This window comes from Pezoporus occidentalis, unplaced genomic scaffold (assembly GCF_034315485.1).
Source record: "Pezoporus occidentalis ecotype Australia unplaced genomic scaffold, CSIRO_AGI_Poc_V1 ctg4, whole genome shotgun sequence".
Classification (NCBI taxonomy): Eukaryota; Metazoa; Chordata; class Aves; order Psittaciformes; family Psittacidae; genus Pezoporus; species Pezoporus occidentalis.
In genome coordinates this window covers 22,828,812-22,844,893 of record NW_026915724.1, presented here as the reverse complement: position 1 = coordinate 22,844,893, position 16,082 = coordinate 22,828,812, and the positions used below count along the sequence as shown (strand labels likewise).

At 39.1% G+C, this 16,082-nt stretch overlaps 1 protein-coding gene across 1 annotated transcript in view; it reads left to right on the top strand.

Moving 5' to 3' along the window:
• Positions 1–16,082, top strand: part of PIEZO2 (piezo type mechanosensitive ion channel component 2) — a 297,634-nt gene that overhangs the window by 164,151 nt on the left and 117,401 nt on the right. The window contains exons 6-7 of the mRNA XM_062633006.1: positions 12,329–12,539; positions 15,253–15,466. Coding sequence (XP_062488990.1) covers positions 12,329–12,539; positions 15,253–15,466 — 425 coding nt within the window. The remainder of the gene's footprint in view (positions 1–12,328; positions 12,540–15,252; positions 15,467–16,082) is intronic.

Below are 16,082 nucleotides of genomic sequence, written 5' to 3'. Positions count from 1 at the left end.
ATTCTGGTCTTCACAGCTGAAATGGTGAATCTTCATCAGAATAACCTGCTTGATTTTTAAAGATGGAGTGAAATGGAGAGTGGAAAATTAAATACCTATTAAACACATTTTTCCAAATGTCAGCTTTCTCTTTCTAGGTGTCTGCACATAACAGCCTGGAATCATTTCTGCTAGTTAGGAAGAGGCTGCAGAAGCAGCCGAATCTGCTAGGAATATGTATTTGGCAGGACTGCATGTAAGGAACCTAATGCATATGCAGAGCATGTAGCTGAGTGTCTGAATTTGGAAGAATATTGGCATGATCTAAAATGGGTCCAAACTGTGTGAGTTTCCCATGATAACTCTCAGTTCTTCCTTGGTAAAGCACACTGGGAAAGGGAAAACTAAGTAAGTGATCAGTTGTTTGAATTCTGCATTAGCTGACTGATGCCTGTGTCTGCATGTTGGTGCAGCTCTCTACTAATGCTGTTAACTCCATTGAATTAAAAAACACATAATGAGCTGCAGCAGTAACTCGCCTACAAACAAACGCTTCAGGAGAAGTGTTGAGTTTGGTACTGTGCCTCCAAGGGAAATAGTCCTGCATTTGTTAGACCAGCCCTGAAGCCAGTTCCAGAGCTGAAGGGCTTTTTCTGAGAGTTCCTGCTACCAGGCATCACAGATTCATGGTATGAGATTTTGTTAAGAATGCATCAACTGGTTCAGGCTGGCTCAAGAGAGCCATAAGAGAGGTGACTTCAGATTGCCAGATGTCTAGCCACAGATAGCTCTATAAATCAAGAAATCAGCATTGTGACTTCCAGGCAAAAGCAGAGAGTTTGTCTTGGAGTTTTTCTTGCAGCTTTACCTTTTTGCATGAAATTATTTACATGTAGCAATTCTCAGACCTCTTTGCTTCAGGCGAGAGTAAAATAGTATGGGAACAGGCTTAATTAAAAAAGAAAGGTTAATCTATCTACTCCTTCCAAAATTTATGGAGAAAACCCATTAAATAATTAATACTTCTGAAAGTGACCTTTTCATTGCTCTGTGTGAATCCATCGCATTCCATTTTTTATATGGACATGCTGAAAAAATGCCTGAAGTCGAGTGGCAGTATGTGGTGCTCAGTTATGTGCTGTACTTTGTCATGGCAGTCACCTCCAGAAACCAGCTGTAGAGTACAATGGATCAGATTGCTCATGGATTGAGATGCAATTCAAAATAAGAAAAAATATCAGAATCCAAATTAAGGACAACAAGAATTCATCCAAAAATTGATGTCCTTCAGCATTACACTACATCCAGCTTTCAGGGAAACAGATCTCCATCAGAAAAGTATATTCTACAGAACAAAATTGGGAGGAGGAAGCTATAAGGCAGTGAGAGACTCTCAATTATTTGTAAGTAATGCTATCCCAGGAATAAGCAAAGAGTGTGGTTTTAATTAACAGTGAGTCATGAAGTAGGAAGGTCTGCCAGATACCAGGCTGCAGTCCAACTCATTACCACCCCTAAATGGTTGCACACTTGGAGCAAATGTGTCTGCAGGCCTTTTTTATTAGGGCTCAGAAAATTTAAAGCAGGTGAATTCAGCTGGAGACAGGCCCGGACTGCAAATACTGAAAAGCACAATGCCAGTCACAAGGTGTAAAATGGGGAAGAAAGTAAGAAAGAACAGCTAACTCCCAGCTGCAGCTGAAAGTATGACATTTCTGATTTGGTGCAGATGGTGTTTTATATGCCAAAATGCAGATGCAGTATATATACAGTCTGATAGGTATCAGAAAGGAGGTAGCTTTTTCTTTGACTATGGATGAATTGCCTAATATTGTAAGTGACAGTGGTGGGGAGGGAAATCCTTCTGAGATTGCACAATTTAAACTTTAGAAGAGGTATTGATCTTTATCGGAATATACAATTGTAGTCTTCAATACAACTGATTTCCACGGCACTTACTGTGTTGTCCATCCAAGCCTGTTTCTTATCCATGATCTTCTAGAAAGCAAATGGGACCACTGTTTCTGTGTTGTCCCATAATCTGAGGCAAGCTTGATCCCAGATCCTCCACCTTTATTTTTTCTGCAGAAGGCAGGGATTTGTTTGGGATCAAAAAAAAAAAGAAAAAGAAAAAACAAACAACCAAACAACAGTGTGGCTCTCACTTTGGCCACAAACTTGGTGTGTGTCCTCCAGTCCATTACTTTATCTGTCTCTGGGCTTCTGTGTCCCTTGGCAAATAGGAGCAGTTAAAAACGCTCAGTTGCCTTTGTCTTGCTAAACAGTGACTATGCTGTGTCTTTCTAAACAGTAATCTGGCTGTTTGTCCTGCACCTATAATGGGCACATAGTACATCAAAAGCTCTCTTACGGCCCAGGTCTCCAAGTGTGACTGCAATACATAACAGTACAGAATGGAGAGGCTCTGAAGGCTACAAATATGCCACGCCTTGTCCAAGGACTTCCTAGTCTAGAAATAGCCCATTGAGACCAGTATCCTCATCCTGAAAGTATTCGCTGCCTACTGGATAAGGGCAGTAAGGAAGTAAGGGAATACCTTTTTCTCCATATCTAACATTACAATTTAGCTGATCTCCCCTAGTGAGAGAATGGCTTTAATTCTAAAACATGTGGTTTCAAATCCCTTCCAAAAAATGTTGTTTTTAATTACAGCTACTCTGGATAATCTTGTTAAACATATAATTATCCAGACCCTTTTAAAATCTCATTAATTTCTTGGCTTTGGTGGCGTCGTGAAGCAAGGACTTCCACAATTTAATAAGTGCTCTCTAATTTTACTTTAAATTTAACACTTTTTAATTTTATGAAAGGTCCCTTGTATTACATGTTATAAAACACAGTGAGATGGTATAAAGGAACTCATATTATCTTGCATGTATGTCCTTTTAATGATAAGCAATCCCTGTTCTTTTTTCCTGTTTCTTTTGTCATTTTCATTACTTTTTTTCTGAACTAGCTATAGTTCTGCAATAGTCACCTGAGCTACAGGGAATATCAGTGCCTCAGCATTTCAGGTAAATGTTGATTTAAATGATGGTATTATGACAGTCACTGTTAGATTCAGAGATTGTTGGGTTGGAAAATTCTACTAGTGTGTCAATTATCTGGATGTCCTGTACCATATGGATAATTAGTTCAGTTTAGAGCACAGCTCCAAGAAAGGTCTGGCGTCCCAGTCCTTGTATTTCCTAGCAACTTGCCATTTTTCTTGCCTTCAGATGCAGAGATATCCTTTGAGCTTTTTACAATGGTGCCCATTTTTCATAAAGCCTGTGATGGGTATATTTTTCCTGACATGATTTATTGTTTTGTTTTACCAGCATCAAACATTCACCTGACTTGATTAGCTCTCACTGATATGGGGCTTTTTGGTCCTAATTTCTCTGAACATCTTCTTCCCATGTGGAACTTCTTCAGTGTTTGCTTCTCTTCAGAAACAGCAAATGATGGCTATTGTGGAAAATATGTGATAAAGAGGGAAAAAGAACTTCTTAGAGTTATAACTTCCTGGCTTCTTTTAGCTTCCTGATGACACCTCTTTTATTCTTTTTCTTTTTCCTTCTCATTGTCACCTCTATTTAAATTGGCTTACCTTTTCAGGTTGGTTATAAATATATCTTTGGTTTTGACCTTTGGAGTATGTGCAAACCCAGTTGATTTTAGTGTGCTTTGAACATGGTGTAAGTAGGATTTAATAATCTTATTTTTGTGGCTTAAAAACAGTAGGTGAGGCTCTCATCGCTTCCCTTGTGATGTTTGTAATGGTGAAGTTTGCCAGACCTTACCCAGCTGCCTCCCACAGTAACAATTCTAATGCATCTTATCTTAACAAGGGTCAAAAGTTTACAAGTTACATTAGCTTCCTGGTTTGATGCACATGTCTTTGGATAAGTCTTAGCACAAATATATAATTATACTACAGCAGTGCCTCAGCTACATAAAAATACATAATGCAATACCTTCTGTATTACCAAATGCTGTTAGCCTGTTCAGCATGGAACTTTGGTGTGCACTTGTCGTGTTTTGGTTAGATACACAACATGACAAAATTCTTCTTCTGGCAGCTTTGTAGTGGTGTTACTAGTTTGCTCTTCGTACAGTCCTCGATTCCAGTTTATGAGATACAGAGGTGTTAACCAGGTGATGAAAAACCTGGAATATTATTTTGCCTTTGTAGATCTGAACACAGTACAAGAAAGAATCTCCTGGGTCACAGAATTCAGTCTGCTGCCACTGCAAGTAGTGGTATCACACAATTCCCTCTGGAAGGTAGAAAGCACCATCTTGAAAACAGGGCAATTTTTCTTCATCCATTGCTCCTGATAGGGCCCTGTTCTGCAATTTTGCTTTTCTGGTGGTTAGAAAATGTCTAATTTAGGTTGTACATGTATTCATAACTGCATTATAACCCTTGCAGTTCTGCTGTTTTGCTTCAATATACTGTTTCCCTCTCTAGCATTTATTTCTCTGATATTTTGTGAGAAAGAAAACATTTATTTAAACATTTTTCTGCAAGATGATATGTGATGAGTATTTTTGGATCCTCTTTTAGACTGGATGTCCCATTCTCCTGTTCATCCCAGTAATCTGTGGCTCTTCAGGGTGGTACTGGAGAAGTACCAAGCCACTTCAGTATGAGCTGAAGCAGTACTGCAGATAACCACAGAACCATGGTTGGGCTATTTATTGTCCTTAACAAGATGGATAATTGTACAATGTGTATATTTCTTGGTCCAGGAATTACTCCATATGGGTGCTGTGCTGTTTCACATACCCACACTAACTCATTCAGAGTTTGTACTGAATTGTGCCTTGTAGTCATAACCCAGCTCTTCCTATTTCTTTTCCACTAAAAAAAGTGTTTAATCATCTCAGGCCAAACCACTGAACTCTGCCTGTAAGTTCTCCTCTCTTTTCCATTTGGCTTACATGCCTGACAGCTTTCTGAAGTGAAGATATGAAACTCTATTTCCATATTGGCCGAGTGAGTCTTGTGCTGAAATCACTTGGTGTTTGCTCAGGTGTGATAGGTACATTGGGAAGTGAAATAATCTTTGGCCCTCTCAGTACAATGTCTATTGTATACAGGATTTCATGAATTGCCTTCCTGTTATCCTGCTTCAGAACTATGCTTGTCTTTATTAATTTATTTTTCATTTCCTCTGGATCGCTAAATGCCTCTGTCCCTGTGTGCTTCCAGTAAATAGCTGATCCTTCTTTTCTGTAACAAATGACTCTTTCCCACATGAGATTTTACTGTGGAAGTGTATTCATTCATTCCTATCAAACACTGCAAGCACACTGAAAGTTATTTCAGATGATACATCCCTGGCGAATTCATCTAATACTCTGTGGGCCTTTAACCTAAGCTTCACCCCACTTAAGATCTACCAGTGATAAAATTTTTCATTAAGATCTCCAAGACTTAGAGTTAATATAGCATTTTTCTTTTCAGCGATTCAGCTGTCATATACATTTTAGATTATTGCTTAAATTCCAAAATGCTTCTATCTCATTAATATCACAACTACCAAAATGTTCACTGTAATTTTCTCACACTTGATCAGTTCATGGAGCATGGTCTTCCCCTGAAGTTACCTGCTTTTCTTTGTCTATCCTGGCTTGCAGTCTGCAGCCCTCCCTCCATGTGCACCTCCTATCCACATATAGAGTGGTGTTCCCCTTTAGACCCACCTGAGCTCCCTGTCAGCACCGTATGTATCTCACACAAGATGACCTTACAGAACATACTCTTGCCAGGCAGTCCCATTTCTATACAGCTTAAATTGAATGACGTGGGAATTGTTCATGTGGAAACTTTTTGTATTTATTCTGTGGCAGAAAAGCAGGGAAATCCACTTCTCACATGCCGACACTTTCAGAACAACTGTGGAGTTTTTCACTTTCTTGCGAAATTGGAAATTCAATAAATGATTACCTTGACATGGTTTAGTATTGACTGCAGGTTAGAAATATAGTCATTTATATTGCATTAAGGGCTTGCAGTTCCTTTGGTGATAAACCAAGTAGCAGTTAAATTTCTTTTCCAGCTTTTGCACTTGCAGCTAGGTCTGTCTGAAGAATATTTTGTTATTTTGATTATTTTATCAAAATAATTATTCATAAAAATAAAATATAGACATACAGAAAATATTTATTTATAGAAATATGTACATTTCTACAGACATATATGTATATTCTGCTCCTAGAAGCAGGTAGGTAATTATCTCATTTATGAAGACAAAAGTTAAAGACTCATTTTGGGGGGGAAGGGGAGGATGTGAGGATGGGGAAGTCTTTTAGTGCAAGCTTAAAAACAGGAACTCAGTCATGTTGTGATATGCTCCATCTAGATTGAATACACAGGCTTATGCAGTATGGAGGCAATTTTACTAAACCAGTGTGATAGTAGAGGGAGAGTGAGATAGTCTATTTCTATAGTTCTGCTGGTGTAGTTGAATCAAGTAGTTTATCTCAGATGATTCCTAAACCAGACTGTTTATTAACTTGGTTTTGTTTTGATTTTGGTTTTTTGTTTTGTTTTTTAATAAAAAGGAAGTCCAAAAACTTGGGCATAGGAACAGCTTGAACAGACTTAGAAAAGACACTTAGTAAATTGTATCATCTGTGCTACTGTATCACAAGTATAGAATAAAAAAATTATTTATGATCAGAGGTGAAGAAATAATTATAGTAAGTGATATCTTAATTCTCTAACAAAGAGAGAGTCCTGCTTTTACAATAACAGTGTCAGCTGCAGGCCATGAGTGTGTGCTCCAGGGCATGCAAACTGCAGGGCAGCATGAAGACAATGCAGGTGACTTTAAAGAAATGGGATGCAACAGCTAGAGTAGTTCTTGTGAAGGTTGACTAAAATTGCCAGAAGGAGGTCAGACCATGCAGTCTGACTTGTAGCTTGCTCCTTCTTGTCTCCTTTTTTCAAGCCAAACCATGCACCTTTAAGCTAATTCAGATCATGAAGGCACTTCTCTGGTATCACCAGCAATAAATAAGATGATCTACTATGATGTACCACTCTGCCTTTGTGCCAAACCTGCATACCTGTAGCTGTTTAGATAAGGCTGCTTGGAGGTCCCAGGAAGGAGCAGGCTCTGGGATGTGGTTGGGTGTTGGGGTGAGCCCTGCAGTCTCCATTGCAATTGAGAGGCAACAAGAGTCTATTTAAATCAGCGAACTCACGCACTACTCCTGAGGAGGTTGCATTCATGCTTTCCTTCACAGAGGTTCTTTGCAGAGCATAACCACACGACAAGCAGGTTGCCTTGGGAGCACCGCAGTGCTCCCCTGCAATATAATTAATTGCCAGTTGCATTTCTGCCATCTGCAATTCAGACCCTTGGAAAACACAGTGTCATCTCGACATTAAGTTTGATAATGAGGCTTATCACTGCATCTCTATAACTTTTTAAATGTCCATGTAATACATGGATAATTGGTAAAACAACACACCAGGATCCATTGAACCTTAGTTAAAATTTCTAGAAGCAGCATGTTAATAGCATTTGGTGAACTTCACATGTTTTTCTCAGGCTTATTTCTCATTTTCTCACTCTGTTTCCTAGTTCTGGCTGGGAGGAAGTGTCAAAATACTGCAGAAGAGGCTATTTGTACAGTATTTATGAGCCAACTGAAAGGAGGAAGCACCTGAAGTCTCATGAGAACCTACTTTTGTGAGCTTAGCAGTGCGCAGTGGAGAGGTCCTGATAATTAATGCACTACATTTGCAGAGATGGGAGTTGTGTCCGTTCTGAGACTTGTATACCCTTAGTTGTAACAGTTTTGATTGGTTAAATTTTGGGGCTCTCGTGAATTTGTTAAGAGTTTAGTTCATGTCCTCTCTAGAATAAAAAATCAATAAATGAGCAAATTTGTGTTTACAGACACAATGCCATTAAATGTAGGTACTAAGCAAGGAGTGTCCTGAAGCAGGAATGGGTTTTAGGTGGTTGGATTCGAGGCTTCCTGTTAGTAAATACATCTCTGGGACTAGAGGATATCTTTGTGCGGTAGTGTTTATACTGTACCAGATGAAACATTTAAAAGTTGGATGTTAATAAAGCAGCCCCCAAAGTAGCTAATGGACATTCTGGCCCTGGCCACAATAGTAGGAGCCATAGCTGCCACAGAGGCTGTACTGTTTCCTTGCCTGTTTTCTATCTCAGTTTGGCAGTTTAAAAAAGTATTGTACAATAAATACTCCTGGGACTTCCACACTATTGCTGAAAAACCTAAACTGCATTTAGTTTGTTTATAAAAAGTCCTGGGGCCCTGCTCTGCAGAGCAAAGGTCATGGAAACACATGTTTATGGCTTCACAAATGCGCTATACTCCTTGAATGGAGGAGTTTATTTGATTTAATCAGCATCCACAGGGATCCTGTAATTGCATAATAAGTAATTTATTATGGAAGTAAAAGTATTTTTCTAACTGTAGCCTATGTAGCATGGGTTTGTAGCTTTAGACTAATCCACATAGTAAAAAGAGCTTTGCAAAACAGTCTGACTGGAGTAATGGTGTTCTGGGATGAGCGCGTACGTAGGTGGCTATTTAATCGTCAGAAAGTGTTAAAGCAACAGGCAAATTATCACCATGTTGGATGTAAAAGCTGTTCACTCTTCGCTTTTCTTCAGCAATTTCTGGTGCTCAATATGGGAAACTGGAAAGCCATCCCAGATAATCCAGTTGGCAGGCAATGAATAAGAGAGTGGGGGAATCCAAAGTTTGTCATCTTTTTGATATACACTGGAACGTGGCATTTCAGCTACTTCAGGGAAGGAACATGGCCTTTCAGCTACTTGACTTCACCGTGGATACTGAATTACAAACAGATACATTTGTATACAAAAAAACGCCATCAAACCTATAGTTGTTTAGTTGTTGTAGTCTTTTCACTGAAATAATCATTGACTGGGTCATGAATGACACCACTGGGAGGTAAACAGAATAAGGTTAAGGACTGAGGTATTATCCTTAAAAGCACTTGCAGATAGGGAAGACAGTGATGCCAAAGCTAACCCACCCATTCCAGGCTGGTGCAAAGCCCTGGTCTCTGAAAACAGGCAGTCCTTGCACAGCCATATCACTGGTAGTTCAGGCTGTGCTGAAAAGTTGCAAGATGGTATGTGTCTGATAAGGCTTCTAGGACTTCAGATTATGGTTGTTGTTGATGATCAAGTTCTCCCATTTGCTAGCTTGTCTTAAACTGAGGAAAGTGGCTGAAGAACCCTGACTCCAAACAGACATTTGTAGTTTTGGAAGGAAAACTTGCAAAATCAGTTTGTTATCTGCGGGAGGTTCAGAATGCTCAAGTTTTCTTTCCAACAGCAAATGACCTCAGTAACACCAGAAGTAGGTTTTTCTGCATTTCCTGTGAGTGTTTGTGAGGTCTAAACTTCTTTGCAGAACTTGGAATCCATATTTTCATATCTAAATAAAAATGTAAATAAAAGGAGAGTTAGCTTCTTTGGTAACTCATCACCTTGCAAGTTTTTAACTATGCTTCAAGTGTGGGAGCTTCAGTCCATGGAAATTTTTGACCATCATCTCTTTCTCAGCTGTATCCTGGTACAAAATACCCTCTTTCCTAGTGCTTCTACTTGGGGATGCTGTGTCATTTGTGTCAGTACTGAACTCTTAAGACAAAATGTAGCCTAAGGGTCCTTCAGATCAGTGAAACTTCAGTGATTAGACTGGCCAAGTTAAAAAATTATAGTCCTGGTTATTGTGATAGGAAAATCCAAAGGCCCATTTTGAGGAGATCAAGGTGTGTGAAACTGAATGTTTGGCACCTGAGGTGAGGGAGGCAGGTAGAGAGAAGAGACAGTAAAGGATATCAAGTTCCATCTTTCACTGGGCTGCTTCTATGTGCTTTTCTGAATTCTATGTCCTCCTTTTTATTTTGTTGTTCTATGGTATTGTGTATTTTCCTTCAATTCATACTTTAAATTTTTAAATTTCTGTTAATTCTCCCTCAAGAACATTTTCTACTGCATGGATAAAATTTCATTATTTTATTTTGTGACTTTTCAGACTTTTCTGTTACTGCATATGTATAATTCAGTGCTACCTCAGCAGTTTAGACAGAGCTCCAATTCAGCATAAGCTGTAATAAATGTATGAATCCTGTCTTCATGATCAATGTAGATTTGTATTATTCATAGAGGTATGAGTCCTGACAGTCTCCTGTGGAATAACTTACTTGTTTTGAAAATTTTCCTGTACATTTTTGTCAGTAATTCCACATTTTAATGCATATTGTTTTCAGCAAATTGAAAGCACTACCTGAAGAAATAAGGATCTCCTTCACACAGACCCATGTATAGTAGGTGTGCCATTTCATGACCTGTAAATGGCCAGCAGTCTCACTCATTCTCTGTTGTTTGGGATACGAACACTATTGAAGGTTTCACTGTTCACTGATCATACTAAGCTCAAGGCACAGAGCACTAAAGCCAGTCTAGGAAGAGCAGGGTTGGGCCCGAAAGGACTAGATGAGGAGCTGGTTCATCTAGTAATTACAGCACAAGCAGAAATGATCATAACTTTTGCCATTTATATCGCTTTCTCACTGAAACAGCTGTGACAGAAGAGCAAGCATAATGTATCGTTCAGCCTGCTGTCAGCATTGTTTCTGAATATTTAAGTAGCTCCTGTTTAGATAGGAGCTCAGATATGAGCAGCAGTGATGAACAGAATGCCTCTTTGTGCTGCATGGCTTGAACTGTGATGACTGCATGTTTGGGCTGCCATCTCCTCTCCATTATTTTGCAGAAGGACCTAACAATTCATGTGCTGAGAGCTGTATAAGTGAATGGTGACAACAACAAAGCAATTGAAATGAAATTTATAATGAGTATAGCTAGTGAAATAGCTGGATATGTCTAAGAGAAAGGTAGATTTCCCAGATCAGCCCTACTGTATTTCATCTGTATTTCATTGTCTGTAAAATAGATACACTGGAGAATAGACAGGCTTGTTCTCGGCATTCACAACATTGTTAATGCTTCAAAATAAAAGGAGAAAGTTGGCACCAGGCTTAGAGGTGAAATGAAGGAGTCCACAGGGGATTTTGTTCCTTTGGGAATCCACCTAACAAAGTGGTACTGAAGAATTTGGTTAAGTAGCCTGAGAGTTCAGCTGTTCCTACTGCAGTCTTATCTGTTGGTGTGGAAATTTTTTGTTGCCGAATGTCACCAATAAATATAAAACTGCCATTCTGGTAAAAAATACCAATAGTCACTCTTTCTTACTTTCACATGCAGAGATATTGCTTGGCCAGAACTGACGTTAGCTAATACAAGTTCAGATTAGTGCCAAAGAAGCTATTCTGTATTACCCCAAGTGAGAACCTGGCTCAAAACTATTATTTTGGGTTTTTTTAAATATGCCCCTACATGTCTGTGAGTGACTAATTTTTCCATAAATTGTATCTTTGGGTGGGCCTCTTGCTAATCCTGCAGATTCTCACCATGGGTTGATGACTTAGTCTGCATCACTCAATAGCTGTGTATGTCTTCTGGTCTCCAAGATACAATGGAGCCTTGATGGTGAAGGCCACTGCCAAATCCTAACAAACCACTCAAGTATGAGGGGCCTTTACACGTTTCCTTCTTTTCCTTTTTCCATTGTGTAGTTCTAAGGCACTGGTCTCATTTCTCTTGCTAAACTGTTGCAGATCACTCAAGCTTTCACTACTTCTCTCTTGCTCACTTTTTCTCCTTTTCTTTCACCGTCAGCTAATCTCACCATTTCTCATTCTTTACCCGGGACTCTGCTTAGTGTATTTTTTTCCTCTCCCAAATTGCCCTTCAGTCACCAATGAACTATCTATCCATTTATTTCAGTCCTTGCTGCCATGACTCAGATCACTGCTACTTGCTCAATTTTAGGGTTTGCATTCGAAGTCTGAGATAGGGTTTATGGGGAAGGGTTTGAAAAGTGAGTTTTGTTGAGGAACATGAACCTGGAAGGCGCTTGGGCTTAGTGACTGGACCTGAAGCTGTTAAGGTGAAGAGGAATTTAGCAGATAATAGCAAGATGGAAAGAATGCTCAGCAAACCAAATTTCATATAAAAATGAATAAGCAGGCTGTTGTAGGAGGATTGCAGCCTTTCTCAGAGACAGCCCTTAATCTGATATGGGAGCCATCAATGTACAGCTCTCGATTTAGTACACCTTCTTTAATTCTCGTTACTTGCACATAGTCAAAAATTACAATAATTTATTGCTAAATAATATATCCATGGTTTTTAATTAAAAAAATATCTCTCTTTTGCATTCTCTTTTTCTTTCCCCCCTCCTCCTTTAGGCTGTTAGAGAAAAGTTAGAGCCAGATGATGCTTTGATGTATGAAGAAGATCTGGATGATGAAGACTGTGGTGAAGCAGAATTTGAGGAAACCATGAAATTAAAAATGCTGCGTAGAATTGCTTTCATAGCATCCAAACTGAGGGAGTTTATTGGCAACATGATCATCACCACTGGAAAAGTTGTTGTTACAATTTTACTTGGTTCAGCAGGTTGGTGCAATTGAAAAATTTCCTCCAGACCTCATTATATTATGCATTTAACAAATGAGTTTTCAGCACTCTGGCACCTGCGGGAGTAACAATGGAAATCTTTAAGGGAAAAGAAATTGCTGCTGATTTTATTTAAATTAAAATTTTGGCAGGCATTGGAATATGCTGAGTTGTTTAATATTTTTTACAAATACTTTGTGGCCCTATCATGCTGTATATGACTTTCACAGCTGCTGTTATAACGAAATGGTGAATGGTCGCATATTATAAGTGACCATATATTTATATACTATAATGTGAATTCTGACACTACCTAATGTAAAAAGGAACTGCATTTACATAGCTCTAAAAAACAAAAAGGAAAAACAGAAAAATAGGTTGACTGGATAGTGTGTGAAAAGAGTGATAAGCCAGTAAGCAGATTTCATGTTGGTTTCTGATATGGTTACTAAAAGTAGCTGTTTTAATATGATATAACGAACCTTTTTATAAGATATTTGATTTAGTACCGTGTAGTCAGCTACAGCAAGAATGGAAGTGTAGAAAATCACTGTAGGTTGTAATTAATGAATTCATGATTGGAGCAATAATTGTAAATTAGCATGTATCTGTCTAATCACGTGTTTTAATGGAGTCATTGCATATAAAGTATATGTACAACTCTATATACTTAATGTGTAAGTATACTAGTATATGAAGTATAAAACAATAGTTAAAAAAAATGATACTAAATGACAAGGACTGGTCAGATGTGGCCTTTTATTAAGACAGGTAAGATTATCTGGCAACCTTACATGTGGTCAAAATGCAAGGTAACAAATCTACAAAGAGATAAAAATAGGTTATGTGGATCACCATGGGGCTGAACATCAGGGGAGAGAGATGCCATTAAAAACATTTTGAAAAGCCTGTTGCCATTCTGAAGTTGCATGGGTGACCATCACCTAGGGAGGATGAAGCAGAAGGATCACACAGAAGTGGACGAGGGCAGTTTCTTCTGAGCGCTCATGGGCAGCTTGTCTGTGGAACTCCAACACATGCTGAGAGCCAGGAGGTATTCAGAGCAGAGTTACAAAAAGGACTTGAGGTCTGGGAAGGCTGTATTCCTGAGGGAGACCATGAGCTTAATTAGTTAAATACTTCCTTACTTACTGTGCCAAAAAGGAAGATGATGAAGGGTGATTTGACTGCAGCCTTGAACTACTGACAAAGTGCCTCCATTTTTTTAACAGACTTCTCATCTAATAGAAGTAATGAGCCAATAGTTAAGTGATAAAACCCTGCAACTTCAGACCAGAAATACATTTTGACTTTTTCACAGCCAGAGTAATCTGCCATAATAAACAACATATATATGGATATAGTGGATTCTTGTCCTGAAGTGCTTCAATAAAGACAAAAGTATCTTTTTGAAAAAAGAAAGGAAGTAGTTACAGGATTGAGGCAGAAATTGCTTTCCAGCAGAAATCTTACTGCCACCATCACGAAGGCAGTCAGAATAATGGTCCCTGCTGTCCTGTCATGTTTTAAATCTGTGAGCCTGTGGCAATGCCAGCACATTGCATGCTGAAGCAGAGACAGAGCACCCTAGACTAAAGATTTGGTTTAAAGTACAATGGTAAATATGTGATGGTGAAGCTCAGGCAAAATGACTGTGGATGAATCCTTACAGTGCCTGGACTAATCCCAACTGGGGACCGACATTCAGGGCGCTGTCCCCAGAAAGCATGGCAACCTAGAACCTGGCAAGGTGCAAGTCCTTCTGCTGGAGTGGCTGGCCCAGCTGCGGGGCCAGTGGGCATACCAGAGCCACAGACCACCAGGAGCCTGCAGGTCTGGCCTGAGGAAGGTGGCTCCTAAATAAGCACTAGTAGAAAACTTAAAAAAAAATGGAGGCAGGCATCCCTATTAGCTTCAGTGCTGTTACTGTAGAGACTCCACTGGGCTGCTGTGCTTGGATGTAAACTCTCTTGTCATTTTGTCATGGTTGCCACCCTTAGACACGTGTGTCTTTCCTTCCTGCTTCCTCACTGATTTTTGTAGGCTACCCACTGAGCATCGCGTCTGCTTCACCAGTCACACATTTTCACAAGTGTAATAGTCCACTCCATATGAAGAGCAAAACCAATATACATGTGTAAGACAGCGGAGTCTTTTGTCATATTTAAATTGCAAATTTCTGAGAGTTAAAAAAGCAAACATTTCCTGACTGTTCTCTGGATTTTATATAGGTCTCCTGTCAGTATATACATCAGGGTTTTTTTGGTATTAATAATGCAAGATATCTCAAGATTTATATGAGAGTTTTTTCCACTGTTCATTCCTGCCATTTTAGCATCTCATACTTAAATTTCATTTTGAAGTTTAACACGCCAGTGCTCTCAGGCACTGCTGGGTGGCCTTGCGGCCGTGTTTCTGTTTTTCTCCATGCTTTGAGAAACATCTTTAAAAAAGAAGATTTCATCTCAAAGGAAGTTCTGGAGAGTAGTTGTGTACTAAGTGTTAAGGTATAGCATAAGTATATTGAATAAAAAAAAAAAGAAGATCCTTTTCTTAGTATCAAAGCTAATAGCAGTCTTAGGAGTTAATTGTAATGATTGCCATAGACACTAATTGGACTAAATTGTTTTATATATTTCTTGTCAGATTTAACATTTAACAAATGCAAATATTTCCCACACTTTTCCAACCCTCTATATTTTTATTTTTACAGGAATGATGGTGCCATCCTTGACCTCAGCTGTGTATTTCTTTGTATTTTTGGGCCTGTGCACATGGTGGTCCTGTTGCCAAGCATTTGATCCGCTGATATTCAGCTGTCTGTGTGTATTAATGGCTATATTCAGTGCGGGGCACTTGATTGGACTTTATCTGTACCAGCTACAGTTCTTTCAGGAGGTTGTTCCACCAAAAGATTTCTATGCCAGGTGAGAAAAATCCCTTTCCTGTTTAGTTGTGGGCACATGATACAATGCTGTGTCATCACGTGTTGATGCAAATGATCTTCCACATGATGCTCTGACAAATTTTATGCATAAATTCATGTTCAGTTTTAGAGAGTTGAAGCATTTCTGACTGAATAGTTTTGAATGATAAGAGTGGTGGAAATCCCACCTGGGCTACTGTATGCAGAGAGCTGGGACAGCTTAGAAGTGGAACGGATTTTGGTTCTGGTCAGAGTGAAACTCAGTTGTGAGTGAGAATACTTTGACTAAGGAGATAAAGGAAGTAGGTGTTGGTATAGACGCAAGGGCAGTGTACACGTGCACATTTTTTGGCAGACAAAAAGAAGCGCTCCTAGGTCATAGTGTCTTAACTGGGGGAAAATGTATGTGGAGTGCCATCATTGTGTGCAGATACTGAGGGCTGCTGGTATACTTCACATGGTGTGCATTACATTAGACTGTTAATACGAAATTTCCTTCTGGTCCTGCAGAACATGCCAGTCTTAGGTTTGTACTAACAGCTATATTGCTTAAGTCAAAAAACAGCATTTCTAGTTACTGCTGCAGTAAATATTGGTTGGATGTGATTTCACTGACT